Raw genomic sequence first — 26,953 nt, 5'->3', positions numbered from 1 at the left:
AGTGAGCTCAGATTGTCATTCTTATTCCGTGTAGTGAACAGGGCTTGGGGATTGGATTTATAGGACTGAGCCTCACTTGGGGAAATGTTATTCCAACCTCCGTGAGTGATGCGAAACGGAGATCATAATTACGTACTCATAGAACTGCAGCAGAGCAGATAGAATCACTATCTTCCCGGAACTCAGGATGGGCAAGGTGCGAAACCACGATGAACTGATACTTAAGCAATATCCCAAATGGCAAAGAATTAAAAACTGCCTTTCTGAAGTGAGAGTATGTGCCAGAACCATGTATCCCATTAAAGCCATTTAGGAAGGCTGTCCTTGCAGTTCATTTAAAGACATGACGATCCTTAAATTGTATTTGAAGATTAGTTGAGCAAAACTGGTAGCAGAAAGCAAATGCCATGACGGGTACCCCAGCAGGACGGTCGCGGTAACAGAGTATTGTGGGACTTGTAGTTTCGGACGCAGTGGGGCACTCTCCCCCACCTCCACCCCAAACCTTTGGGAGTGGCCAGGAGAAGGTGACTGCCTGGGCAGTGATCCCGAGCAGAGAGCGCAGGATCTGCGGGCTGGCGGAGCGGCCTCCTCAAGAGAGGATGGTCCCCGCGCGCTTCCCGACCCGCCAGCGCGGCTGCAGGGTGGGAGGCGGGCGCGCGGTGATGGCGTCACCTTCCGGCGCCGCCACTCGGTTTCCCTGGCGACCGGCGTGCGCTGCGCGCCGAGGCGAGGGAGATGCTGGCGCGGCGGCAGCGCGATCCCCTCCGGTCCCTCCAGCGCCGCAGTCAGGAGTTGAAGCAGCAGGTATGGTCTGGCTGTGCAGCGGGGGCCTGGGCTCTGGCGGCGGGCGAGGTCTGGGGCGCACCCTAACCCTGAGAGCCTACCCAACCCACTTGCCTTTCCAAGTTGTAACACTCCCCCACCCACAACATTCCAGCTCCAAACTCGGATGTTAACCCCTCACTCCCAACCCAGCCGCCGGGAGGTTGGACATTCGGGATCATCGACTGAGTGCTCCCCTCCCTCCCCGCCCTGACATCTCCATCTCTAGCCTAACAACTACCTTAACCCATCTCACCTCCAGATCTAAACTTTTAACAATAATCATTCCAGCCATCTCTGCGCCCAACATTACTCTCCTCCACTCTCCCAGATCCCTTTCCTTTATCCCTCATCCAGTGGAGACTGCTGAGTGTTTTTGCTTCACATAAACCCAAGCAAACTAGGTGTCAAGGAATAGTCCTAATATATACGAGGAACATTAAGACCTGACAAATGAGCAAAGGACGTGAACTAAAGAAATACAAGTAATTAATAAACATGAGAAAAGTTAACTTCAAAGATAGTCAAGTAATTACAAAGGAAATAAGATATCACAAACACTTAAAAAATCACAATAGTCAGTACTGGGGAGGTTGTGATGAAACAGTATTGTTACACTGCTCCAGGCACAGCATTTCTGGAGAGCAGTTTGACAAGATATAGCAAATATTCATGCTCCTAGGCTGGGTAATTACATTTCCAGGAATTTACCGTACGTGCATAATAATGATTTAAAAAATCAAGACAGAGACTGAAGTATGGAAGTATTCATCACAGCATTACAATAGAAAAGTCTGGATACAACTTAATCCGTAGTGTGGGAATGAGTGAATAACTTACGTTGGGATAAAATTTTGTTAAGATTTTAATGTGTTATGGAAAATATTTGTGATAAAATGTCAAGTTAGAAAAAATATTGAATATAATACACAGTATTTCGATTTAAAATTTTTATATATAATATACATAGAAAAAACATCGGAAGGAAACGTGCCAGGATAGTAACTGTGTGTGGTAGAGTGCTAATGACTCTTTTGCTTCGTACTTCTTGATATTACCTTAATTTTGAACATTGTGTATTACTTTAAAAATCAAGAAAAAAGTAAGTGTTAATGAATGGTTTGTTTATTTTCTGAAATTCCTGTTTCACTTTGCTAGTTTTACTTTTTATTTTTCATTTGATTGCCAAGTACTGTTAACACAAAATAAAATTATTTTATACTCTTTGGCAGACAAGAGATATACTGAATGCCCATGTTTTATCCTATCGTTTAAAAAGTACAAAAGATGGGATGGATAAATATTTCTTAAGGGACTGTATTGGAATTACAGTGGCCCAATAAAAGAGAGTACTCTTCTGGTAGAAATAAAAATAATTGATGAAACATTGACTTAAGCTGAGCTTTGGCCAAATGCTTAATATGGATCTGCATCTGATTTTAAATTTAGTGGTACATTGGGAGAACCAGAAGTTGTAAAAGTAAAATATAGAAGTTGTTATTAATACAAAGATGAAACAAAAATTATTACCAGGATTATTCAAGTTGGAGACGAATTGGCTCCAGAGCCTTTTGATACCCTGAGTGAGGACTCTGTGACAGTGTGAGCTGATTCTTCCCTGGCCCCATGGAGGACACCTGAAGCACAAAACGGAACACATTTCCAACTTGCTGTCCATGGGACAGGTGATCAAGAGCCTATCTGGTCATGACTATGATGACTGATTTTGTCACCAAGTGTGTGAATTTTGTGAATAATACTCAGACAAATGCAAAATGGCAAGAGTAGAGTAGAAAATTTTTACTTCTCTTTTTCCATCCACTTTATCGTCTTCATATCACCTATAGAAAAGAACCCAAAAGATGTATTTGCCTCTTTTGTGGATACATTGGCAGAGTTACTTGTAGTGTTTGGAAATTTTTAAGTCCCAGTATAAGATATAAGAATGAGGATTAAAAAAAACTTGTGGTTTATTTATACAGTGAATACTACTCAGCAATAAGAAGGAATAAACTAATGATACATAGAACCATATGGAAGTACCTCAAAAACATGCCATGGGAAATGATTACACAAAAGAGTACATGCTTTCTGGAGTAATGGTAATTTTCTCTGTGTTGGTAGGGATTTGGTTTACAAGGGTGTATGCATTTGCTCAAACTCAGCAAATGTGTACTTAAGATTTGTGTATTTCATTGTATGTAAATTTTACACCAAATATTGAACTCTAGTTAGTGATACCCATGGTGTATTATTTAAGAGGAAATGCATTGATGATTGTAGTTTACTTTGAAATATGTAAAAAATAAGATGAGTTGATGAACAGATGGATCATAAAAGTACAGTGAAATGTTAATGGCAGAATTAGGTGGTGGGTATATGGATGTTCACTATAACATTCTTTCAGTTTTATTGTATATTTAAAAGTGTTCATTATAAAATATTGAGAAAAAAGAATTGCATTTTTATTTCCTAAGGTTATATGATATTTAACAAAATATTTTAAAGTCTCCATTTATTGTAGGTTGATGGTTTGCTTTCTGAGAGTCGACTGAAAGGAGCTCTAGAAGCCAGTGAGAGGCGAGATATTTACCAGAGGTAAAGCACCCTGAATTATGTACTCTTTGCAGGAAATGTACTTATATTTCAGTGAGCAATATTTGTAGCATAGAAATTGAGGAATTATTTCTTTTTTCAATTAGTACAATTTCTAAAAAGACAAGTAATAGCGGGAAATAATTTTGAGATAACAATGAATGAAATTTTCCAAAATGTATTTTAAAATGTCTTACAATTATCTATATCTACAGAGTCTAAATATTGGCATGATAAGATTAAATAGAGAATTACAGATGTTAAAAAGAGGCAGCTTACCCTTATTTTGTACTCTGTATGTACTGAGCAACATGGTCCTCACTCTAAAAACTTCTTAAATAATATTTACACTAACATTGTGAGATACTTATTAATAGAGATGAGAAAATTAAGGTTCACAGTGGTTAGTTAATATGTCTAACGTTACTTAGCTATAAGACATTAAAGTGGGAAGGCAATACAAAACATTTTAAGATCAATAAGAAATGCAGAATTTAGTTAAGCAAGAGAAGGAACCTCACTGCCTTCTCAGTGGAGTTGCAGCCTTTGGTCCATTTGAATCAGACGGAAGAACTGTATCATATAACTTGGGTCTTGGAGAAACCAACTGAAACCTGAAGGTTATAGACTTGCTCTCCTGACAGCAACTGTGAAAACAGCTCAGAGTGAACATCAGGGGCGGAGGCGGAACTGTGGTAGGTTCTTGGCTTGTGTAGCCCCCTGTCCTGTGACCTGTCTTATTCTCTTGGTGGGTAAGGGTTTTTCTTTTATTTTGAATTGTCTTTTTAATCCCTGGGAGAGTTTAAAATTAAATAGGGTTTAAAATTACATAGACACGATGAATTCAATCGAATTAAACTATTAACCCTTTTGCATTAAGTTTAGGACATCACTAAAATAATCTGTGTATTTTGGGTATTTAAAGAATGTATAACATTCAAACAAATATGCAATTCATGCTACTAGTTTAATTGATTCACTAGAATCATTTGAAAAAGTTTTACTTAAATCAGGCATTCAAAGCATTTAAAAGCAAAATAAAATTTAAATGAATTTTAAGGTGTCGAAGAGAATTTTAATTAACTGCATTTATTAGTAGGATTGATTGTGTAAGGAGTTTAGTTCAAGTTGAATTAATCAAATAATAATGAAAGAGAAAGTGAAGGTGATCGTATTTGCTTTACTATAATTTAAAATAGAGTAAGATTTATATGCTGAGTTTGAAGTCCCAGAGAAAACTACGTTTTTAAATTTTATTTTAATAAACTAATAATTATTTTTAAACCGGAGTAACCATAAATAATCTTCTTTGTGTATTAAAAGATCCCTTTGCAGTCATCTTAAAATTCACATTTGCAATGTCTGAAGACATCATTTAGCCCTTATGTTTGATTAATAATCAGCTGGATATTGAGTAAAAAAATCTTCTTCTTAAACCTTTGAGGACATTGTCTGGTTTCTCTGCACCCAGTGATGCTGATAAGTTTCATGGTCATTCCTTTGTAATTGACCCCTGTCTGGGGCTTTTCTCCTCAGCCTTGGTGTTTTGAAATTTCATCACAACGGTGTATTTAGGTGTCATTTTTATCCTTCTCAACATGCAGTGGGTCTTTTCAGTTTGAAAACTTGTCTCTCATGAACTCTGGGAGAATTTCTTTTACTAAAAGGTAATTTTTTTTTACTTCTATTTATCTGTTTCTTCCTGAAACACTTTGAGTCGGATGTTGAACCTCCTGGACTTTTACTCTAGGTCTCTCCCCACTAGTTTTTGTTTCTTTTCCTTTTGGTTAACACCTGGAAGATTCTCTTGATGTTTTCTTTTAAGTTTTCTATGAGTATCTTATTTCAGTGGCCATATTGTTAACTGATAAGTGTTTTTTTTTCTCTTGTTCTTTAATAGTTCTTTATTCATAGCATCGTGTTCCTGCTTTTAGATGATCTCTTTACTTCTTCCATGAGTGGGATTTTTTTTTAATTTAATTTTTTAAATTTTGGAGGGGGTAATTAGGTTTACTTGTTTATTTATTTTTAGAGGAGGTACTGGGGATTGAACCCAGGACCTTGTATATGCTAAGCATACACTCTACTACTTGAGCTATACCCTCCCTCTAGGCTTTTTTTTTTTTTTTTAAGTTTTCTTCTTCTGTTCTCTGAATTGTCTTTGGTTCCTCTAGGCTCAGATTATTCACTTTTGGTAGGTCTTAAGTTTCTTCTTTCATGTTGCTGGCTTTCTTTATTATGTCTAATGGCCCTTGGATTAGCCCTTTTTTGTTGTTGTTGTTTTGTTTTTTTGAAGAATGAGGGACTAGGTCGATTTTCCTAGAGAGCTGTCATGGGTTCTCCTGTTGCTGTGTATATAGGTCTCTTTCCTACTAGTGCTGTCCCCTGGAAGAAAAGGAAGTTCTTTGTGTGTGGGCAGGAATTTTAAGGGGTCTGAGGACTAACTTTAGCTGGAGGAGCCCCCAGTGCAGTGGTAGGAAGAGGCCAGCTGGAGTCCTAAACCCCGCCTTCTTATTATTACTCTCCCATTGACTGGCTGTGGTCGCTTTTCAGGACCTCACTTCCTCCCACTGGAGTGAAGGTTGTCCTGAGACTCAGACGAGGTGATGTTTGTGAATCAGGCATGATGCTCAGCACATTCTCACTGTTACTATCATTATTAGTTTTGTCTTCTTGGCTGTGTCCTAGGTTTATGGAATTTTAGAGCTGGGGAAGCACTTTAAAGTCCAGTGCTTTCCTTATTTTAGAGACAGGAAACTGAAGCCCAGAGTCACTTAAGTTTCCTGAGCTTTGGTTATCATACCTTCCTACTTTAGATCTTGGCTCTGAAGATCACCCAAGCGAATGGATGGAAAGGTGTAAATGTGAATTTTTTTTAAACATCATTCATACAACAGAAATTGCCTTACCTGTTTAAAGATTTATGTATGGTTTTATAAAACAGCTTTCTGATTATGATAGCAAAAAAAAAATCAATGTTTTTTCTTTCTTTTAAAAATTTAGATGTATCCAATTAAAACAGGCAATCGATGAAAATAAAAATGCTCTTCAAAAATTAAACAAAGTAAGTATTCTAGTTAATCATATTATTAATAGACTGTTTTTACACAGGTATTTTATTAAGTGGGAGTTCATTAGAGTGGGTAAGTTCCTGGGTTCACAGAAGTGATGACGCGTAACTGTGGTTAGTACTCACCTGCCCTGCGGGCTCCCTGAGTGTGTGCTTGGGGGCAGAAAAGCCAGGGCTGCAAATACTTGTAACAGTCCAGCTTTGATGAGCTCACCCAGCATTGAGGACTCACAAAATCCCTGAAGAAGCCATTTTTTATTTTTGCATTGTATAAATTTTATGTTTTGCAGTTTGGGATTGTTTTGATTTTAATTACTCTGTGGGGAGAATACATAAGAAGCATCATGTATCACACAGCAGCGCTATTGTCGGTGACTCTGCAGAAGTAGGAGGAACTAGAACTTACTCTTGGCAGTCCCTTCAGGATTTTCTCTTTTATTATGAGCCTGAGCTTCAGCCAGGCTTCCAGGGACAGAGACTTAGAGCATTTAGGGTGGAAGGCATTTGAAAGTCACCTCTCTGCCTGTGTCTGAATCTTCTTTCCTGCATCTGAGACAAGTGGTCACTGAGTGTCTCTTCTGAATTTCTCCAGTGAGAATTCAGAAGGCAGGCTGACCCTAAATTTGAAAACCTAATTACTTCTGTTTCACAAAGGAGGAAACAGGCTTCCAAAGGGGAGCCAGCTTTCCTGGTGTCTCACTGGCAGTAAGTGGCAGAGCATGGGATTGGCACCTGTCTTTTTGTCTCCAAAGCCAGTCCTCGGTCTGGAACCTGTCCCTTACTGACTGTAGAGGGTCTGAACTACCTAGCAAGAAAACAAAACAAAAAAGCAAGTAGTATAATTTTATTTTGTCATTTGGTTTGCGTTCCAACGTCATAATCTACATTTCTTTCAATCTTATTTCTCTAAGGTAGGCGTAGTCTCATGTTGATATTTATTTTGTCTCCTGGCACTCATTAGAGTTTTTTCTTTTAAAATAAGTGTGCTTGGAAACTGAAATTTTTTTTTTTTTAGTGAAATAGATTTATGTTCTCTTATAGGCTGATGAACCTGCACCTGTTGGGAACTATAATCAGAAGAAAGAGGAGGAGCAGAGTCTTTTGGAGAAGCTTACCCACCAGCTGCAGGAACTTGCTGTGTCCATAAGTAGAGAAAGCGTAACTGAGTATGTGCCCTGTCTTCATCTCTTTCTTTCAGATATTATGTCACCAGCAATTTTAATGTTTGACTCAGAGTAAAGTCACACGTAGATAAAAACCAAACGGCGGTGTCAGTATACTCAGCATGTATTTATTGTGTATAGTAGAAAGTCTGCGATCCCGTGAGAGACGTAGAGACATAGAGGTCATATCTCTGCCCTCAGGGAATTTAGAAGCTAGTTGGGGAAGCCAAACAGAGGTCTGACAAGTTAAACAAACAGATGTTAGAAAGTGAGGGTGATGCTTTTAAGGTCAGTGTTGATGTAGAAAAAGAAAATTATTTGGATTGTCTACTTGTATATTTCCTCCTTTCATAAATAGTCTTGTAAAATTGGAAGCAGAAACATGCATTGTTTTCCTGCTGGAGTGGATGTTTAATAATAGCCTTTGTAAAATGGGAAGAAAACTTGATTGTGTAAACAAACCCACCTCATGGGAGGCAAAAAGGGAAAAAAATCAACTGTTTAGACTCTTTATGCTGTTTCCCGTACACTGTATCCAGGGGAAAATGCTAAAGGATGTAGATGCAAGGATTCTAGGATTTCCACTGATGTCCAGTACTGAGAATGACAAGGTGGCTGGTACGGGGCTTAACCTGCCATAAACAACTGGAAAATCTGGACGCAATATACAAAGCGGCTGTTTGAAGTCAATGAACATCGGCCAAGTAGAGCTGATATCCTTAATACAGGGAGACACAAGCGGAGAGTCCTGTGTTTACCCAGACCCTCTCCCTGGAGACAGCTTATAGGCTGTGGTGCAGGAAAGTGGATCCCAAACAGGGAGCAGCGGTCCCACCAGGCTGAGGAGGCAGGGGTCAACTTCCAGAGCTGCAAAGGCAGCTGGGACTTGTGGGAGAGAGAAGTGAGTTGCAGACAGAGAGCCCCAGAAATCTGGGTGGACTCCTGGGCCGCACAGAGCACGAGTCCAGGAAACCTGGCAGAAAGCACCTGCTGGGAGACTGAGAGCTTCAGAGATTCTGGAGGTCACACAATCCTGGGGAAATATTGGAGTTTGTACCCAGTTAGAGTAAAATGACCTCGGTGAATGCTTCAGGCATTTAGTTGGAGATCACATAAGGTCCATGCCCCAGGGGTAGACACCCTAATATTAAGACCTATGGGCTTGGAATACAGACAAAACTGAAGTATATCTTTTCCAACAAAGCCTAAAACCAGACCTTAACAGGAACAAGGTCATTTTAATGTGTAACAGAAAAAATTCAACGCTTTTTAAATGATAACAACATAATTCTAAGTCTCTAAATGTATCATCCACAATGTCCAGTAATTTAAAAAATGACTAGAAATGCAAAAAAGTAGGGAAAAATAAATAATAATTAAACAGGGACAGTTAATAAAAGCAGACCCAGATCTGAGTCAGAGAGTAGAGTTAGCTGACAAGGACTTCTAAATAATATGATTAACATGTTAAAGAAAATAGAAGAAAATATGGATGAAATGGGAAAAAACATGGAATGTTTTAAGAGAATTCAAATGTAGAAAATAATAAAACTGGGCATTCTACAACTGCAAAATTTAATACCTGATGGAATAATGGCTGAGAAATTTCTAAATCTGATTCTGTATATAGATTCAAAAAGGCAGAAGATGTCTTGTAATACAGAGAAAAAAATAATCTGTAGAAGCTTAGATGATCCAAATATGAGAATTAGCAAACCCCAGAGCAACAAAACAACTGTTTTCAGCCTGTTAAAGAATTTGTTGGAGAGATGGGCAGGTTGAATGATTAGAGAGGAATCTTAAGCAGAGAAATGGAAACTAGTAGAGAACAAAATGGAAATTCTGAAGCTAAAAACTACAATATGTAAAATGAAAAAAAAATTTATTGGATGTTTTAACAGAAGATTGGATACAATAGAGGAAAAGATCAGTGAACCCAAACATCAAACAATAAAAAAATTTACAAACTCATGCAGAAAAAGAGAAACAGAATGCAAAGAACAAATCTGAATGTAAGTCTCGGTTAGGTGAGGTGTGGAGAACTGTACCTCTGCGGCAGTGTCTGCTGAGCTGTTTCATTGTGAGCTCCTTGAGGACAGGGAATTGTACCTGGTTTACCTTTGTATCTGCTATGTCTGACGTGGAAGCTGACGTATAACACCACCACCACCACCACCACCATCATCGCCTGCTCTTACTGGAAGTCCCCTATGGGCAGGCACTGCTCTAAACGCTTTGCAAGTTTGTATTCCTCCAATCTTCATGACAGCCTTGTGAGAAAGGCAGGTTCTACTGTTATCTCCACTTTACCAATGAGAAATGGGGAGCTGAAAAGGAACCTACCCAAGGTCACTCAGTGAGGAGACAGAGCCGGAATTTAAACTCCATGCTCTAGCTACTGTGCAAATAGGGCTCACGCAGCATTTGCCGAACGGATGAATCCAAGTCTTAAAGACAAGTCTCTTGGCCTCAAGTCCAGCTCATGCTCTGCCGTGTCACCACGGCATTCCTCAGATATATTAACTCCTTCTCCACTCTCAGTCCTTCAAGGCACGTATTCTTTGCTTGCTTTGCTAGATCGTAGAAACTATTAGTTGTACTTTCCTTTTATTTCCTCTACTTGCCATTTTCAAATATGGGGCCAGTTCTTCTGTATGTAGAAATTAAACTCATGCTTGATCTGTTATACGTTATTTCAAGTGATCCTCATCAAAGAATTATTTTTTGCAGAATTGGGGCGCCTACTGAAAGAGAGGGAGATGACGATTCTGTTGAAGATGAGGTAGAGGAAGAAGAGGAAGATGAAGAAGAAAGTGAAGAAAGTAGGGGGAAAGAAGAAGAAACAGAAGAGGAAGAGGAAGAGGAAGAGAGACAGGAAGGTGACTCTCAGCAAGAGGCCGCAGGTGGAGAATACATCGCTATTGGAGATTTTACGGCTCAGCAAGTCGGAGATCTTACATTTAAGGTAGGTGGAAACAGACAGGAACCTAACCTAACCTAAGGATAGATTTGCAAACCTAACAGAATAAGAAAACTCTGCCTGTCTACCCGGATTAGATGTTCCCGATATTAACTTTTTAAAGACTCAACCTGTTTAAATAAAATAAGTTATAATTATGATTTATAGGCCATAGTCATGTGAAAGCCTGCTGTCAAAGCTTGCTGGTAGTAAATTGGTAAAAGAGTAAATGCTCTTCTGTTTTTAAAAATAGTTTTAATGTTGATAATTCTGAATTTAGCAGTAAATGTTAATTAACATTTTTTTGCTTGATTTTGCTTTGAGAAAGGGGAAATTCTCCTTGTAATTGAAAAACACCCCGACGGTTGGTGGATGGCTAAGAACTCCAAAGGAGACAAAGGTCTTATTCCCAGAACATACCTGGAGGTTAGTCTTTGTTGTTTATGCTTCCCTTTTTTTCCTTCAAAACTTTTTTTCGTTTTTGGTAAAACACTAAGCTGTATTCTTTGATCAGTTGACTAGTGAATGACTTGAAATACAGAATTTGCTTCAATTTTAGAGGGAGAGGGCATGGGGAAAATATCACGTATTAATAGTCCTGGGGACCTGTGAAGTGCTCTTATGCGGGTGAGCTCTTGAATGTTATCCTGCAGTGCTGGCCATGAGCACCCCCCCACCCCCGCGTCCCCGAGCGGTGACCTCATTAGCATAATCTCAAGTATGTTTGGAAGGAGCTCCTGTCACTCAGGAAATTCTAAGAGTTTTAGGAACTCTGTGCCGAGAATTAGGCATAAAGGCCAAATACGTTTTCTCATTATCCCACACCCATTTTTAAAAAATGAAAAGAAACAGGTGACATTATTTTAATAATGTATTTTATATTATCCAGAATAGCAAAAATATTATCATTTCAACATATAAATCAATATTTTAAAATCTTTTCTTTTTTTCATACTAAGTCTTCAAATTCCCCTGTGTGTTTTACTCTTAAATGGCACATCTCAATCTGGGCTGGTCACATTCCAAGTGTCAGTAGCCACAGTGGCAAGTGGCTACCCTGTTGCCCAGCTCAGGTCTGGATCGTCTGTTTTGATGGCAGCATAGTATGCCAGTCCCATATGGACGGACATTTAGGTTGTTTCCAACCTATAGTAACTATAAATTATATTGCAAAGAAGCCAGGATTAGCTTCCACTATGAGTTAAAGAAGGTGTTCAAAACAGTGACCAAAATAAGGTGGAAGCGTGTTTCTCTTGTATATGGAAGAAGAGTGGAGGTAGGAACCAAGAAATAGTAAGGTCTCACCTAATATTTGACTCTGTGGTTAGTCTGTGAGGAGAAATTCCTCTGTAATTTAGGTTGGCTGCCAGATCTGTTAATGATTCCAAGCAGTGAAAGAGGAAAGAGGAAGAAGTCAAAAGGCCTGAGCTGCTGTCTTTTAAAGGAGGCTTCCTGGAAGTTACACAAAAAACTTCCAGTTACAGCTCCTTGACAGGGATTTTGTTTCTTGACAACACCTAGCTGCAAGGAGGGCTTGGAAAATACAGTCTTTTAGCTGGTTCATTGCTGTAATCAGGGATTCTGTTAGAAACGAAGAAACCGTGTTATGATCGGTCTGCACATGCACCTTGTAGACTGTCTGCTTATTTCCCTGAGATAGATTCCTGGATGCTCATTGCTTGTGAAAACGTTTACACCTTAGTATTTTGATTGAATTTGCCATTTTACCTTTTAGGAAGAAAGATATACCTATTTGGACTCCCACCTCCAGCACAGGAGAGGACCTGTTTGTCCACACATTTGCCAGTGATGGTTGTCATCAATCTTTTTGCCAGTGTGATAGGCAAAAAAAAAAAAAAAAAGACTCATTATTGCTTTTTATTTGCATTCGTGACCACTTCTATTTCTTCTTTGCAAATTTTGCAAAATTTGAAAATTTTCTTTTCAGTTATTTTGACTTTTTCTAAGGGATTTTTAAAAAATTTCATTGATTAATAAGAGTTTTTGTAATATTTTAAAATATTGCCCTTGGAAACCTGTGACAGATGCCCTCTTCATTGACTTTCAGCCAATTTTTTTTCAGCCAATTTGTTTATTTTTTATGCAGCTGAATCTGTCAGTGTTCCACTTATGATTTTTGGTTTTAGTGTTGTGGTTGGAAAGGGCTTCCCCATCTTACGATTATTTTCTTCTAATACTTTTACGATTCCTTTGTTTCTATCTTTTCTTCTTTTTTATCTGAATAAGTTCTGTCTGGCATTTATTTTGATTAAACTTCTTGTCTACCTCTATCCTTGAAATTTTTTCAAATAGTGACATTACCAACCACGTATGGAAATCTTTTTCCCACTGATTTTTGACATGCCCATCATATGCTAAATCCATATCTACACTTGAGTCTTTCTGAAAGTAATTTTATTTTTGCATTAGGTAGAAAGTACTTCATATTTCAATAACTTTTCAGCCCTGTAATAAAGAAGAAGGCCAGGAATCAAGTGAAGAAGGCAGCGAAGAAGGTGTGGAGGCCGGGGAAGAAACGGCAGAGGAAGCAGAAGTGAAACAAAGGTAAAAAAAGGCGCGAGGGGATATCAACGTACGTTCAAGAAATGTTTTATCTGTTTATTTTTACTATTATAAATAATTCAAGAATTTCTCGAAATGGAAACAACTTATAGTTTGAGAGCAGGGCTTTTTATATTACTATTTGGTTAAGGATCATTACAACTTTAACCTTGTGGTTATTTTTGGTGCATGATCTTATTCTCTGTTTCATCTGGACACTGTTAGGTTTTTAGAACTCGTAATTATATGCTTCGTCCTTTGATTAATGAGGTTCCCTAACTGAGTGAGTAGGCATCACCCTTCTGTGCAGTCACCTAGCTACTTTGTCTCCCCAGACCTGAATCTCATTGGAGCACTGTCCGAAAAGCCATCTCAGAGGTCAGTATCCCCTGTCTTGTTAATGATGTCTCGTTTTGTTACCTAATAGTTCTGATAAGGGTTCAGATTCAAAACAGGATGGAAACTTTAAATGATAGCATTGCCTCTTAAACAGGGTACAGGGCATAGAATGCACAGAGCATAAAACATCTATTTCTGGTTTAGTAAGTCTGTGCACCAAGTAACATTTCTCATCAGGTCTTTTCCGTAAGAAGAGTCGATTTGAGGACTTGGAAATATCTCACATTGATTCTGCCTGAATTTTCTGTCATTTGGGTAAAGACTGTTGTTAAATTTTAGTTAATGTTCAAAAAATTCCAAAAAACTCAAAAAAGTAAGAAATTATCCATAATCTTATCATTTAAAAAATTACGTAACAAAATGAAAATCCATTCCTTCTGTAAGGAATCACCACTAACGGTTTAGTAAATATATCCTTTCTGACTTTTTACCCTACTTCTCACTCACATGGCACGCATGTATGTGCGTGTGTGTACATATACCAAAAAGCCATCAATATTCTGCAGTGCACTCAGTTGGCGGCATCGGCCCATCTGTGGCACGGCGGTACACTGTGGAGCAGAACAGGACGGGGGACGTTTTGATGAGGGACGTGCAGGGAGCAGCAGGTTTCGAGCGCAGAGCTCAGCCCACTGGGCTCTGCAGGGGGCTTAGGTCCCCGGGAGAGGCCAGGACTCAGCGATGGCCTCCTGTCAGGAATCTGGGTTAGACTGCTATATTCTTCCACTAAAGTGTGTACATTTGTGTTTTCCCTTTGGGGGTTGTAGTTGCTGTCGTGACAAAGAGAAAATATTACAGAGGTGAGGAAGCATGAATGAAACCAAGCAAGCCAGTTTTGTTTTACTCTCTTCAGCAGATAAACACCGTCGACATGTTAACCGCGATGGGAGCCATTCCGGCGGGGTTCCGGCCTTCCACACTCTCCCAGCTGCTGGAGGAAGGTAACAGGTGCCTGCCAGCCACCACAGACTGCTCGTTAACAGTCAAAGTTTGCATCTAATTTTTCTGTCAAAGCCAAAGCAAGCTGTTGAAAAAGATGTTGAATGTCACATGTCTTGGACACTCATCTTACCCTCCCTCTAGTGGAGGAAGGATCCCTGATCCTGGCCTGGCAGGGGTCGGTCTGTTCACCCGTGCTCTGGTTCCAGCCCTTTCCTGTATCTTCCGCCCGCTCTCCCCTCCCTCCACTGGCTCCTTCCCGCATCAGTACTACGGGCAAACCTAATCCCTCCCACCTTTACGAACCGGCCCCTCCAGCCCTGTGCCGTTCTGGCTGAAGCCCCCCTTTCTCTGCTTTTCTTCACAGCAAGACTTTTCCACAGAGTTATTCCTGTTAACTGGTGCCGTTTGCATATTCATTCTTGGATTTCCCTATACTTGGCTACATACGTTCATACACTCACTTTAAAGAGGAGTAGCACTGGGGGAAGGCTCTCCTGGATGCCCTGAGCTATTGAGTCATCTTACAATTATTTTATTTAGTCTTCTGTCTGCTTATTTTTCTGAACCACTTCCCCTGCTCAACTGTAAGCTAATGAGGGAGGGGTCGTACTTCTCTGATGCACATTTGTATTTCCAGCTCCTAGCAGAGTACCTGGCACAGAGTAGGAACTCAAAAAAGGTTTCTTGAGTGGGTAACTGATTTTGTAATAACTATTCTTCGTTACTAAAGGATGGAGGAACAGTATTAAAATGCTTTTGTGTTAAGAAGTAAAACAAATGATTATAGACTTTTGCTAAAATATCCAAAAAGTGTTTACAGGTTTTCTGCATTTTACAAAAATATCTGAATAGGTCATCTTCATCACGGAACATGTTACTGGCGTAAAAGTCTTTAAGGTCTTTCCTACAGCTGCTTCCAGATCCGCTCTGATGCACTTCTGTCTGTTCATTTTCTCTCATTCTTACCTCTCTTGGTTCATCTGTCTTGGGAAGCAAGTTTCTAGCAAACAGCTTGGCATTTTCGACGACCGTTTCTTAAATTTGTGCCATAACCTGGTGGACTTGGGGGTTTGAATTTCATTTGTCCTTTGTAGGAAAATAAAGGAAAAATTATTTTTGCAGGGACTCAGTTTCGAGCAAGCTACTTCTTACAGCCAGAGCTCACTCCTTCACAGCTGGCCTTCAGAGACCTGACGTGGGATGCTAAAGCGGGCTCGGTGAGTATGGTTGCCATCATATAGTGGTAACTTTTCCAGATCTAGTCATGGTCGCAAGTATACAAATAGCATGTGAATGGATTAACGTATTATAGAAAACAAAAAAAAATTGTTCCTGTATTGTAATTATTGTAATTTTGAAACACTCAGTGATAGTTTCATAGCTAAGACAAAACTTGGGTTTATTACCTTGACTCTATCTTGTTTCTCTTCTCCATTGCTCTCTTCTTTCACTGTTACAAAGAAATACTACTGGGTGTCTATCTTAATCATGCTTTGCCTCACTTTTTCACCTGTAAAGAGAGGCTAGTAGCAGTAGCACTCCCAAGGTGGAGCTGTTGTGAGAGTTACATTGTACGTGTGAGGGGCTTGGAGCCGGGCAGGCACTTGATGATAACTTAGTGAATGCCAGCTGGTGTCACTGCGACTAGTAGTAGCGAGGCGCCTGGCAGTGCCTGCTGATGCCGTTTTGGGGTGGGGGGCAGCTTAGAGTAAAGGATTCCTGGTGTCCCCATAGCTGATGTGAAGTCTCCTCTCCTCTCCTCTGTGGCACATGTAAACGACACTGAGCACCTCGTGCCCCCTCCTGTTTCCCTTCCTCCCCCAGAGCCTCAGGGAGAGGTAAGAGGCCCAGGGTGGTCAGGTTTTGATGCAGAGGGGAGTGGCATGCACAATTTTTGTGATTTTTTCCCCCTCAACCAGAGCATGGCCTGGAACCTTCTTAGCCTGAAGTACCTTTTCTTGCAAGTCAACAAATATATTCTGTTTGGTCTGTGTAGTGTACCAGTACTTGAATAAATGGCATTTAATTTTATGAGCTTGTATCCGGAGAGCTAAATATTCAGCTCTCATTTCTTAAATTGAAAAGGTGTCAGACTGTTAGATAGTGGCTTTATTTTTCTCCGTGATACGGTATTTAAGTGGAAAGACCCATAAGCATAAAGCAGAATGTTAAGAATTGAAGATGTTCTTAAATAAAAAACTAGAATGCTGATGCATTTGTTGACATTCTGAATGATCTTGTGAGGCAGAGCTGAGTAACTGCATCCAACGGTCAGTGCGTTCTCTCTGTCACAGCATCTAAATAAGAAGCCAAAGGACAGTGTAGATAAGGGCTTGGGATGAAAACTGGGAGGCACTAACTGGAGCCTGTTAACGCCACGTGACCTACACGTACCCTCCTTAGGTGAGAATGAGCTATAAGAAGGAACCCGGAATACGGTCGATCCCATGGTCAGGTCATGCATTTTACCGGATTGTACTGACTGCTCTTTCCATCACAGTTTTTTTTGTATTTCACAAAGTAATGCAAATATGTTCAACATAAATATTTATGGAAATTTTAACTCAGGTTTTGATTTAAACAGGCTGTTGACACGTTTCTTGCGTGTATTTGTGTGTAAAACTTTTTCTTTTGTTCTTTTTTACTCTATATACATTGTCTTAAGCATTTACAAAAGATGCTTTGAAAATGAATTTTTCTTCTAAGTCATGAAAGTAAAACTTTTCTAATAACTAATTTTTCTCTCAGATTAGGTCGAGACCAAGCCGTGTTTCATTGATTCTGACCCTCTGGAGCTGTAAAATGATTCCTCTTCCAGGATCGAGCATCCAGGTTCTCAGCAGACACGTGCGCCTCTGTGTATTTGATGGCAACAAGGTGAGCTTACTGGGAGTCAAACCAGTTCACACCAGGATGGGAAAATGTTTTGTTAATGCCACATAGTAAACATGTACTGGCCGAGGTCTGCCTGTCTCTTTCTCTCTCTGTCTCTCAACCTCTCTCTCCCTATGTGTGTGTGTCTGTATAAGTATATATGGGAAATAATATGTGGTAGTGTGCAAACCACATGGCTTCAGATGACATAGACTTAACTCCTGGCCCTTTCTGTTGCTAAGTGTGTCATGTTGATGCATCACAGTTAACTCCACCGAGCCTTAGATTTTTCACTTAAAAAAAGGTACCGATGTCCATCTTCTAGTATTGCAGACAGTCCAGGTTTTAAGTGTAGAGGATTGCGTTTTTGAAGATGCATACACCTGCGTAACCAACATCCCAGTCAAGATGGGAGAATTACATCACCTTACAAGTTTCCTGTGTCCTTTTCCATTGTGTTCCTCTCTGATTCCTAAGAGAATATTTTTTACCCGCTACCAGACAAAGAATTTGAATAATTCTTAATTAATTGGTTTGTTTGTTTGATACGGCTGAGCCAGTAGGTGTCGCCAGTGAGCAGGAGATGATGAATGGCCTTCTTTCCCTGAGATCTGGTTTGATATTTTTTGCTACACCTCTCCCTGTTCTCATACACGAGAACATAAAATAAAGACTGAAATTTTATTTTGAATAACATATCAAAATACTAGATGTTATTTTATATAAAAATAATAGCCGTTAATTTATGAAACAAATTTATGTCAGATTTCCAAATTGAGGAGTTAGAGAGTACATTTCATAGTTACACACTCATCCTGTTTACTTAAGAATACTTCCTTAATAAATCTAAGCCTAGTCACAAATAGAGAGCATTATTATTGAAACTAATTGAGACGGTTTCCAATCATGAGTGAGGAAGCCCCGCTCCGAACAACTGGCCCTGTGATGACAACTGTAAATTCTGGGTATTCTGCACAGAGCAGCTCCCTGAGAGGCTCTGAAAAGCAGCCCAAAGCAGGCAGATCCTTGGAGAGGGAGTCTTAACTTTTGGAGTCTGCTGTTTGATTTTTTCTTTTTGTTCCCTGTCTTTTCATTCCTCTGTTTTCTTTCTTCTGTCTTCCTGTGTGCTGCCTGAGCGTGATTTAGAACGCCATGCTGAGCTGTGTGCAGTGCTGTTGAGTGGGTCCCTGCGTACGGCTTTTTAGTGGTCGCTCTGGGTATTGTCTTATACCTCCGTGGCTCCCCGCAGCCTGCTCGTGTCACCGTTCCTGTTCAAGTGACGTGTAGAAACCTTGCCACCCTTTAGTCCTGTATACCCTCCCTGCTTTGTAATTGTCTTAAATATTTCCTCTATGTACATTGAGAACCACATCACACAGGATTATAATTTTGCTTCAATCATCAAATGTAATTTAGAGAACTTAGAAACTCTATCGTATTTACCCTTGTTTTCATTCTTTCCATTGTTCTTCCTTCCTTCCTGATGTTCAGTGATTTCTTCTTTTTTCATCTTTTTTTTTTTCCTGTTTAGAGAGCTTTCTTTAACCTTCCTTTTAGGATTGGTCCGCCAGATGCAAATTGTCTTCGTTTTCCTTTGGAAATGTCCCTGTTTCCCCTTTATCCCTGAAGGATACTTTTACTAGATAGAAAGTTCTGGGTTGGCGAGTCTTTTCTTTAAGCACTTGAACACACTGTGCCGCTTCCTTTGGCCCCCGTGATGTCAATCCGCTGTCACCGGGGCTGGTTTTCCCCTATGGGTCATCTTGGTGGTGTTTCTGTCTCACTGCTTTCAAGATATTTGTGTTTAGTTTTTAGAAATTTATCTGCTTTGTTATAAACAAAGTTTGAGGTTTATCCTGTTTAGGGTTTTTCTTGACTTCTTAAACTGTAGGTTAATGTCTTTTGACATATTGGGGGATTTTTCAGCCATTAGTTTTTCAGAGAGACTCAGAGCCCAGGAGACGCCCAGTTTTAGTCTCACCCTAGTCTTTGATTTTCTCTTCTGTGTATGGGCCATTGAAATATGCGCCTCACTTTGGAGTCCTACTCAGGCTTTTTAAGTATCACTGCTTTATGCTGGGAGCAGAGCAGCTGTGTTGAAGCATAAATTCATCTTGAGCAGAAGTCCTTATACAGCTGTATTTGTTTGTTTGGTTGGTTGGTTTTGGTTGCGGGGGGGTAATTTGGTTTAATTATTTATTTATAGGAGGTACCGGGGATTGAGCCCAGGACATCATGCATGCTAAGCATGCGCTCTACCACTTGAGCTATACCCTCTCTCCCCCTTTTACATTCTTGATGCAGTTTGCTAAGTGGAAAAATCTCTAAACTTTTCAAATCATTGATTACTTCATCCTTGAGTTCTGGTTTTGTGCAGAAAACAGAATGATTCTGAGCCAGTCACTCACCTCTAGCAGCAGTTTTCTTAAATGTGTCATGAGATGTTTGGGCCAAGTCCTTTTTAGCTCTCAGAGTCAGTGACTCAAGAAAGATGTAAAATTATCAAGTAGAAGAAGTTACTCCTGAATCAAAATCAGTCTTCTCCAAGCTGAGAAGATAAAAGCAGAAATAGCATGAGATCTGAGAGTCAGTGACTGCAGAGGACCACCTGGGTATTGGAAGTGGGAACCCTGTTTGCAAAACCAAGAGGGACCTTAGAATAAATAAAATGCAGTCTCACATTAAACGCTGCGTAGTAATCAAAAGGGGTTTGTATGCCAAGAGCCCAGGCTGAGAATATATATTCTTTTAGAAAGGGTAAATAAATTCATATATGTTAGTCATTGGAGGAAACGGTCACTTGCTGTGTGGGAACAACTTGGCTGCCCATCAGATCCTCCTGGATGCCTCCCAATAACAGGAGAGAGGGCAGTGAATTGAACTTGACCTAATATGGCATGTTTGGGATGACTTCTAATTATTTTGAAAGCTTGGTTTTTGAAGTGCTATACTAAAATATTTTTATCAAAAATGAAAATTGTGTATTATCTGTTCTTCTGGAAGATACCCATTTTTGGCCATGCTTTGTAGAGCTTGAACTCTTTTTTTTTTTTGTACAGTTTTTGCTCCTTTTGTATTCCATTGCTTTTTGCATCTTGTAGGACTAACTTCTTGCAATAGCATTTTAAAGACATTAAATTATATACAGGAGTAAACAGTGAACAGCCTGAGCCCCAGATTTGGAAGCCTCAATTGAGGGAGGGCAGGTAGGAGGTGGTAAAAAAAGACTTGCAGACTGTAAGCCCTCTGGAAGAATCATCACCTGGGGTGGGGGTAGTGTCGCCCAGGCCAGAGATGGCAGCATGGGCCCCAAACCAGCCTTGTCTGCGCTGGAGGTTGACGCCCTCACTTTAAAGCAGACTGACGGGCAGAGACGTGTACTTTGTGTAGCCTCGGCAGACACCCAGCTGGCTCGGTCTTTCCTCAGCCTCACCTCCCTTCTGTCCCCAGCCCTTCACCATTCCTCCTGCTTCTGGACTGCTGGTCCCCTCTCCTCCCCTCCTCACTGTTTCTAGTTACCAGTGACCTGTGGCCACTAGACCAGCACACGACATAGAAGTTTGTTCCAAAATAAAATTTTAAGAAGACATTAAATTATAGGAAGAATATAATTTATGTCCCTAGAGATCTTGAAGAAAACTAACTGTATCTGAGCTGTTAGCATTGTCTGTCTTGGTGGCAGGGTCATGGACTACACATAAAATGCTCTTGTGGGTCACATGTCTTAAAAGGTCACTTGTACCTGAGATTTCACGTAATTTTCTGGTTATTCTATCTCAGATATTAGGGATTTCACTTGCTATAATTTATTACTAGTGCAAAGATCTGAGTCTGAATTCGTTTTATCATTTCTTTCTTTGTTTTATAATTAAGTACTGTAATCCTTGCTTTTTGTTAATTATCTTAAAACCTATGTGTGTGCTGGATGTAAAAAGAAAAAAAAATTACGGAATTGCACAAAGTAAGAAGTAAAACACACGCCTTTCCCTCTGCTCCACGCTGTAGAGCACTGTTGACTGTTTGGGTACATGGAAATGGTGATGTTTAAAAGAGCTTTCTACAGTATGGTTTCAAATGGGAAAATCTCATTTCAGGTTCTGAGCAACATTCACACAGTCAGGGCCACGTGGCAACCTAAAAAGCCCAAGACGTGGGCCTTCTCTCCCCAGGTGAGCAGCCGCCGAGTGAAGGGGGCGGGACGTGGGCTGCTCTTACCCGCTAAGTATTACGCGGCCAGTTTCTAACCTGAGGTTGCCCTGAAATAACATATTTATAGTTAACACAGGATATATGGGGCCAGATTTGAATCTTTAGATGATTTAATGTTTCTTGTGGACTTTGATAAAAATTGCTCATGTTTCTGACTCACCAAAATTGTAATTCCTATGAATCATCTCATTCAGTGGATCTCAGGGTTAAATTCTAGAAAATTCCCTCTCATGGAAAATGAAAGCAGAAGGATAAAACTTAGGACGTGCTTTTCACAAGTGCCGTCTCCAGCTGTGCTAACGAGAGCGGTGCATTCTCGGGTAAGATCCTGGGTGCCGCGAGGGGGACCTGGTACATCACACCCAGGTGCTGCCAGGACGGGACCAAAAAGTCTCTGGAATGAGGTCCAGTGGCTTCAGAGCACTGAGCCGGTTGTTAACGTAGATGCCAGTGAAGACGAGGATGTCTTTAGGTTCTTTTAATAATATTAATTGTGTGTAGTTCCGGTTACTTTACTTTTTTTCTACCTCCGAGGTCTCATGACTTCTCCCCCACAGCTCCCTTGGGTCACTGCACCCTAGGGGCCCCCGTTAACCTCCTGTTGCATCAGGGGATCTGACAGCAGGACAGCGGTTCACTGGGAGGCACGGCGCGGGGAGGAGCCCGCGCCTCACTGGGGTGCTGCGTGCACCCGCGCTTGCCTGGAGCACGACTCCCAAGCGTCCAGCCTGATCTTCCAGGCACCGCACTGCTTGGGGCTGGGCGCCACCCTCCACGGTTCTGATGGTGCATCTCCGTGTATGCACAGTGGTTAGGGTAGAATCTTCTCATGTTTTCTTGGATATAAAGACGAACTGTTTGAAGGGAGGAATAATAAGTCTGTGTTACTTTGTGAATGAAATTAAGCGTTCGTGAGGTGTGAGGCGTTCTTCCTAGGTACAGTGAGAGCTTACATTTAGTGGAGAAGAGACACATCCATGTGTAAGACCAGTGTCCTCTGTTTACGGAGCCCTAACCACATGCCAGGCACGGGGGGAGGCCTGAGGGCAGCTCCGTGGGGTGGGTGCTGTTGAGAACTGTCACGTGGGCAGAATGTCCTGGTTCTGGGGCTCCAGGCACCATGGGAGCACAGAGGAGCATGAGCTTAATTCTCGTCCTCAGGCACAGGGAAGATTTTATAGAAGAGAAACCAGACCTTGAAGGGTGGGTCAGATTTTCTAGGCAAGGAAGAGAGATGCCATTGCCGAGGGAGAGGGAACGGAATGAGCAAGAGGAAAGGAGGGGAAATTTTCCAAGGCACGCCTCAGGGAAGCTGAGCAAATGAGTGGGCAGCCCATGATTTAGTTCCATTCACGAAGGACAATGGTTAATACAAATATCTTATCACACATGAGACTATTTTTGTGATACCTCTGAGGACCTCGGAACAGTACTTGTTTCACATTAGCCTCTGCTCTAAGCAAAGAGTAAGTGAACGTAAAGCTGTTTTTCTTTAACAGAAAAGTTACATTTTATAATTTCAAATCATTGATGTAGATGAGTGCAATCCATCTGCTTTTTGTTCCCCATAGAAGACCTTCATTATGATGCAAAGGCATAAACCCTTTACGGATGGATAGAGCTGACCCCCTCCCGTGTTTAACTTCTATCAGTCACTTTACTTCTCTGTGTTGTTTCAGGTTACGGGCATCTTGCCGTGCTTGCTCGACGGTGATTGTTTCATCAGGTCCAATTCTTCATCTCCAGATCTTGGGATATTATTTGAACTTGGAATTTCTTATATTCGCAATGTATGTCCGGTGAAAGATGAAGCTTTCTAATAGAACAGTTAATTGGGAAGTTTTATTTTGATAAGTAATTGAGGTTTTTATGTGTAATAGAAGTTTAATCTCTTGAGGAATGAGAATGGCAGTGATTCTGATTTCTTATGACGCTGCTCTTCCAGTAGTGTTTAAAATAAAAGTGTATTTGTTTATATTTAGAGCTTGAGTAAAGTCTAGTGCTTTAAAAGAATGTAGATTTGAAAAAGATGGGACTTTGCAGAAAGTGATAAAAGATGCTCAATTGCTTTCCAGCACAGGGCTTTCCCTCTGTCTAGAGGGTCAAGGTACCCTCAACTGTGTAACTGGGGTTCTCGTTAAGGGACCTGGCAAAGTATAGTTTTGATAAAGGGAACTCCGGAAACTTGGATTAATTTACATCATATAAACTCTTGAACCAGTGTGTGTGGGTCTGTGACAGTAATTGTATGTCTCCGTATTCTACCAACAGCTTGTTAGGTACAGTGTGTGTCCTTGGCCTCACGGTAACCCAGAGAGCTGACTGTTACTACATTAATGCCACACCAGCCTTTCATTTCTTTAAGGCAGATCCATCCATGTGTTGTGGGTGAGCAGGACGGGAGAGAGGGGCAGGTCCCCCAGGTGGCCTTGACAGTTGGCAGTGGGGATAAAGTTCTGAACAGGAAGACCCTTGGATCATCTAATTGGCCCATTCCATTTCTCACCGAGACACAGCCTCATACTCTTATGTGGTGTCCATGTGATCTGAGATTTTTCTATGGCATGTTTACATCACTCAAGAAGCAGCAGCGACAGTTGCCACATCATCAAGTGGCAGTTTAACAAGATAAGATTTTTACTTTCCATCCCGCCTTTACCATCTGGCCTGCAAGTCGAAGGGGACTTCACTGATTTCACTTTATTTTCTTGTGAAGAATTTTTTTAGTTCAAAGGCAAATACTAATTTCGTTTCTTTGAAAAGAACTTGGTGTGTGTTTATTTGACTAGCTCAGACATTGATTTCATACACTTTTTTATTTCCTAGTCAACTGGTGAAAGAGGAGAATTAAGTTGTGGCTGGGTGTTCCTGAAACTTTTCGATGCCAGTGGAATTCCTATTCCAGCAAAGTAAGTTGGCTATATATTCCTTCCAAACGGGTGATTTTGTAGAAATTCATCTTTTAGACTAGATATCTCAGGTCTGTAGAGTGTGTGTTCTGTTAGCATTTCAGGAACTTGGGAGGAGAGGGCCCTCAGTGTTGATTTTGGTGTTCTTTTGGGTAGTGGAAGGAAGCAGTACGCCTGGTCGCATCGTGGGTTGGAAGAAATGACACATACAGAAGAGGTTTTTAAAAGATGTCTGCACCAGCTGTCTGCTAAGTGTACTCCTTCAGTAACTTCCAGTGCTGTTAGCCCATTTCACAGAGCTGAAACAGCCTGAGTCTCTCCCAGGGGTGCAAAAGCCGGGTCCCTAGGTCCTCCGTGACTCTGCCTTTCTTCTGTGGGTGCTACATGGAAATTGTACCAGCAGCCCCTGTAAACAAATCCAAATTTAAGACCAAAAAGCAAATATTTACAATATATTTGAAGTGTATACGTAACAGTCAGAAGATTATTATCCCTAATATAAAAAGTGCTCTCAAAAATGACGAAGAAGACAATCCAGATTTGAAAGTGGGCACACACGAAACATCTACGTCTAGGATGTAAATGAGAAACTCACGGAAGAGGTACAGACGTCAGTAGGATGATTATTAAGATCCCAGGTTTGGAATGATGACATTCAGGGCCGCGGTGCTGGCTCTGTCTGTGTAACTGTAAGCAGGTTCCTTAATGTCTCCAAGCCTCGACTTCCCCATCTCTAGAATGGGGGATTATCATAGTTCGTAACCCTAAAGGCTTGATTCAAATAACGCTCCCCTTCCACCTCTACTGACACCACACAGTAGGCGTGGCCTCCTTACCACAGGTCACGTCAAAGTCCTGAGTCCACTCGTCCTCCTCTGACGTCACCCCAGTGGGAGGGGGAGGGGCACTTTCTCACCCCCCTACCCCCTCCCACTCCCTGTAAGTGTAGAAGCCCACGTTTCTTGTGATTTTTTTGGTTTTTGTTTCTAACAATGTTCAGGGTTTTTAGTTGTACTTAGTGGGAGGGAAAAGTGTATCTACTCAGTTTTTCTTAAAGTGAAGTGATAGGTTTTTTTTTTCCAAATGGGGTGCAGGCCTATGTATTGTTACAGAAACATCTCCAATATATATTATTTTACGAAAACAGCAAGTTGCAGAATCTTCTGTGTGCTGTGGCTCCACTTCTGCTCACAGAGAACTGTGCTCGTGTGCATATGTGTAAGCTGTTGCCCGAGGTCGCCTCTGGGGAGTAGGGGTGGGGTGGTGCTGCAGGATTAAGGAGGGCTCTGACCTGCTTTCCACACTCACTCCCATGTCACGCAGCTTTCAGAGGCTGCATTTGCTTAGAAAAAAATAGGACGGGGGCTGCCGAACTAGGGGAAACGGAGGGGGAAAGATTTCTCATTTTTTTACTTCTCATTACTCTGCCATTTGAACTTTTTACAACAATCTACATTACTTTTATATTTTAAAAATAATAGAAATTAATAATAGCTTAATTTCAAATGATTCGAAACATTTGAAAAATACGTTTACATAACACAAGTCATTAAAGTCAAAACATCTTAATGACATCAGTTAATCTTTCTCATTTTAATGGGGAAAAATTTATTTTCTATAGTGTATAGTTAAGACAGAGACTCTAGTCACTGAGATGGTGACCTCACGGAGGGCAGGGTCAACTTTCATTCTCATTTCCCAGTGAGGCATAAATAAAATGTTTGTGCTGTAAGATATTCCACTATGAAGTCCAGTGTTTCACAGTGTCCATAACGTGCATCCGCATCCACGTATATTTCTTTTGTAGAACTTACGAACTCTTCCTGAATGGAGGCACCCCTTATGAAAAAGGTGTTGAAGTGGACCCTTCAGTATCCAGAAGAGGTACTGCACTTAAGTGTCACCTTCTTTCCTGTCCTTAAAGATTAAACAACCAGAAGATGCATCCGGGAAAATAGCTTTAGTTTAATAAGCTTCACACTTTTCACTTGAATTCACATTTTTTAAAAAATACATCATTTGATATTACAATCTGCATCATTTTTATCGAAGTGCTAATTTTCTCAGGAGCACACAGGAGACTCCAACGTAGGAAGGCAGGAAGCCTGAGGACCCTGCGTCCGTCCCTTTGCATTGAACACCGGGCCCCAGAATTAACTGAATAGGCCAGCTCAGAGATTGCGTATCGCTAGGGCACAGGGTGTGGACATTTGAAATCGTGATATACGTGCCACGTTGCCCTCCAGAAATATTGAGAGTCTTTTGAGGTGTTCGTTGACCAGGCGCTGTGCTAGAAGGCAGGAAAATGGAGAATTAGACAGGTACGGCCCCTGCCTCTTGGAGCTCAAAGCCCGGCAGCTTTGAAAGCCCCCTCTTGCGCCTCAGACCTCCTTCTCCTCGCTTCCTGGTTTAGGACACGCAGCACTGCTGCCGCCCCGTGATGCCA

General features: G+C 40.8%; 1 protein-coding gene across 2 annotated transcripts in view; it reads left to right on the top strand.

The window, feature by feature from the left end:
• The first annotated feature begins 706 nt into the window (after nt 1–706).
• NPHP1 (nephrocystin 1) overlaps nt 707–26,953 on the top strand; it is a 38,830-nt gene continuing 12,583 nt past the window's right edge. The window contains exons 1-15 of one of the 2 annotated variants that reach the window (XM_072951447.1): nt 707–807; nt 3,350–3,423; nt 6,424–6,484; nt 7,532–7,656; nt 10,384–10,618; nt 10,937–11,038; nt 13,077–13,177; nt 13,510–13,552; nt 14,430–14,514; nt 15,638–15,732; nt 17,264–17,392; nt 21,484–21,558; nt 23,278–23,388; nt 24,425–24,507; nt 26,315–26,391. In XM_072951447.1, coding sequence (XP_072807548.1) covers nt 739–807; nt 3,350–3,423; nt 6,424–6,484; nt 7,532–7,656; nt 10,384–10,618; nt 10,937–11,038; nt 13,077–13,177; nt 13,510–13,552; nt 14,430–14,514; nt 15,638–15,732; nt 17,264–17,392; nt 21,484–21,558; nt 23,278–23,388; nt 24,425–24,507; nt 26,315–26,391 — 1,465 coding nt within the window. In that variant the 5' untranslated portion in view covers nt 707–738. Of the gene's footprint in view, nt 808–3,349; nt 3,424–6,423; nt 6,485–7,531; nt 7,657–10,383; nt 10,619–10,936; nt 11,039–13,076; nt 13,178–13,509; nt 13,553–14,426; nt 14,515–15,637; nt 15,733–17,263; nt 17,393–21,483; nt 21,559–23,277; nt 23,389–24,424; nt 24,508–26,314; nt 26,392–26,953 lie in introns of both variants that reach the window. The other variant, XM_072951446.1, reaches the window with a different exon arrangement.

This window comes from Vicugna pacos, chromosome 28, assembly GCF_048564905.1.
Source record: "Vicugna pacos chromosome 28, VicPac4, whole genome shotgun sequence".
NCBI lineage: Eukaryota > Metazoa > Chordata > Mammalia > Artiodactyla > Camelidae > Vicugna > Vicugna pacos.
The sequence above is the reverse complement of the archived record's forward strand: the minus strand, read 5'-3'. Positions and strand labels throughout refer to the sequence as shown.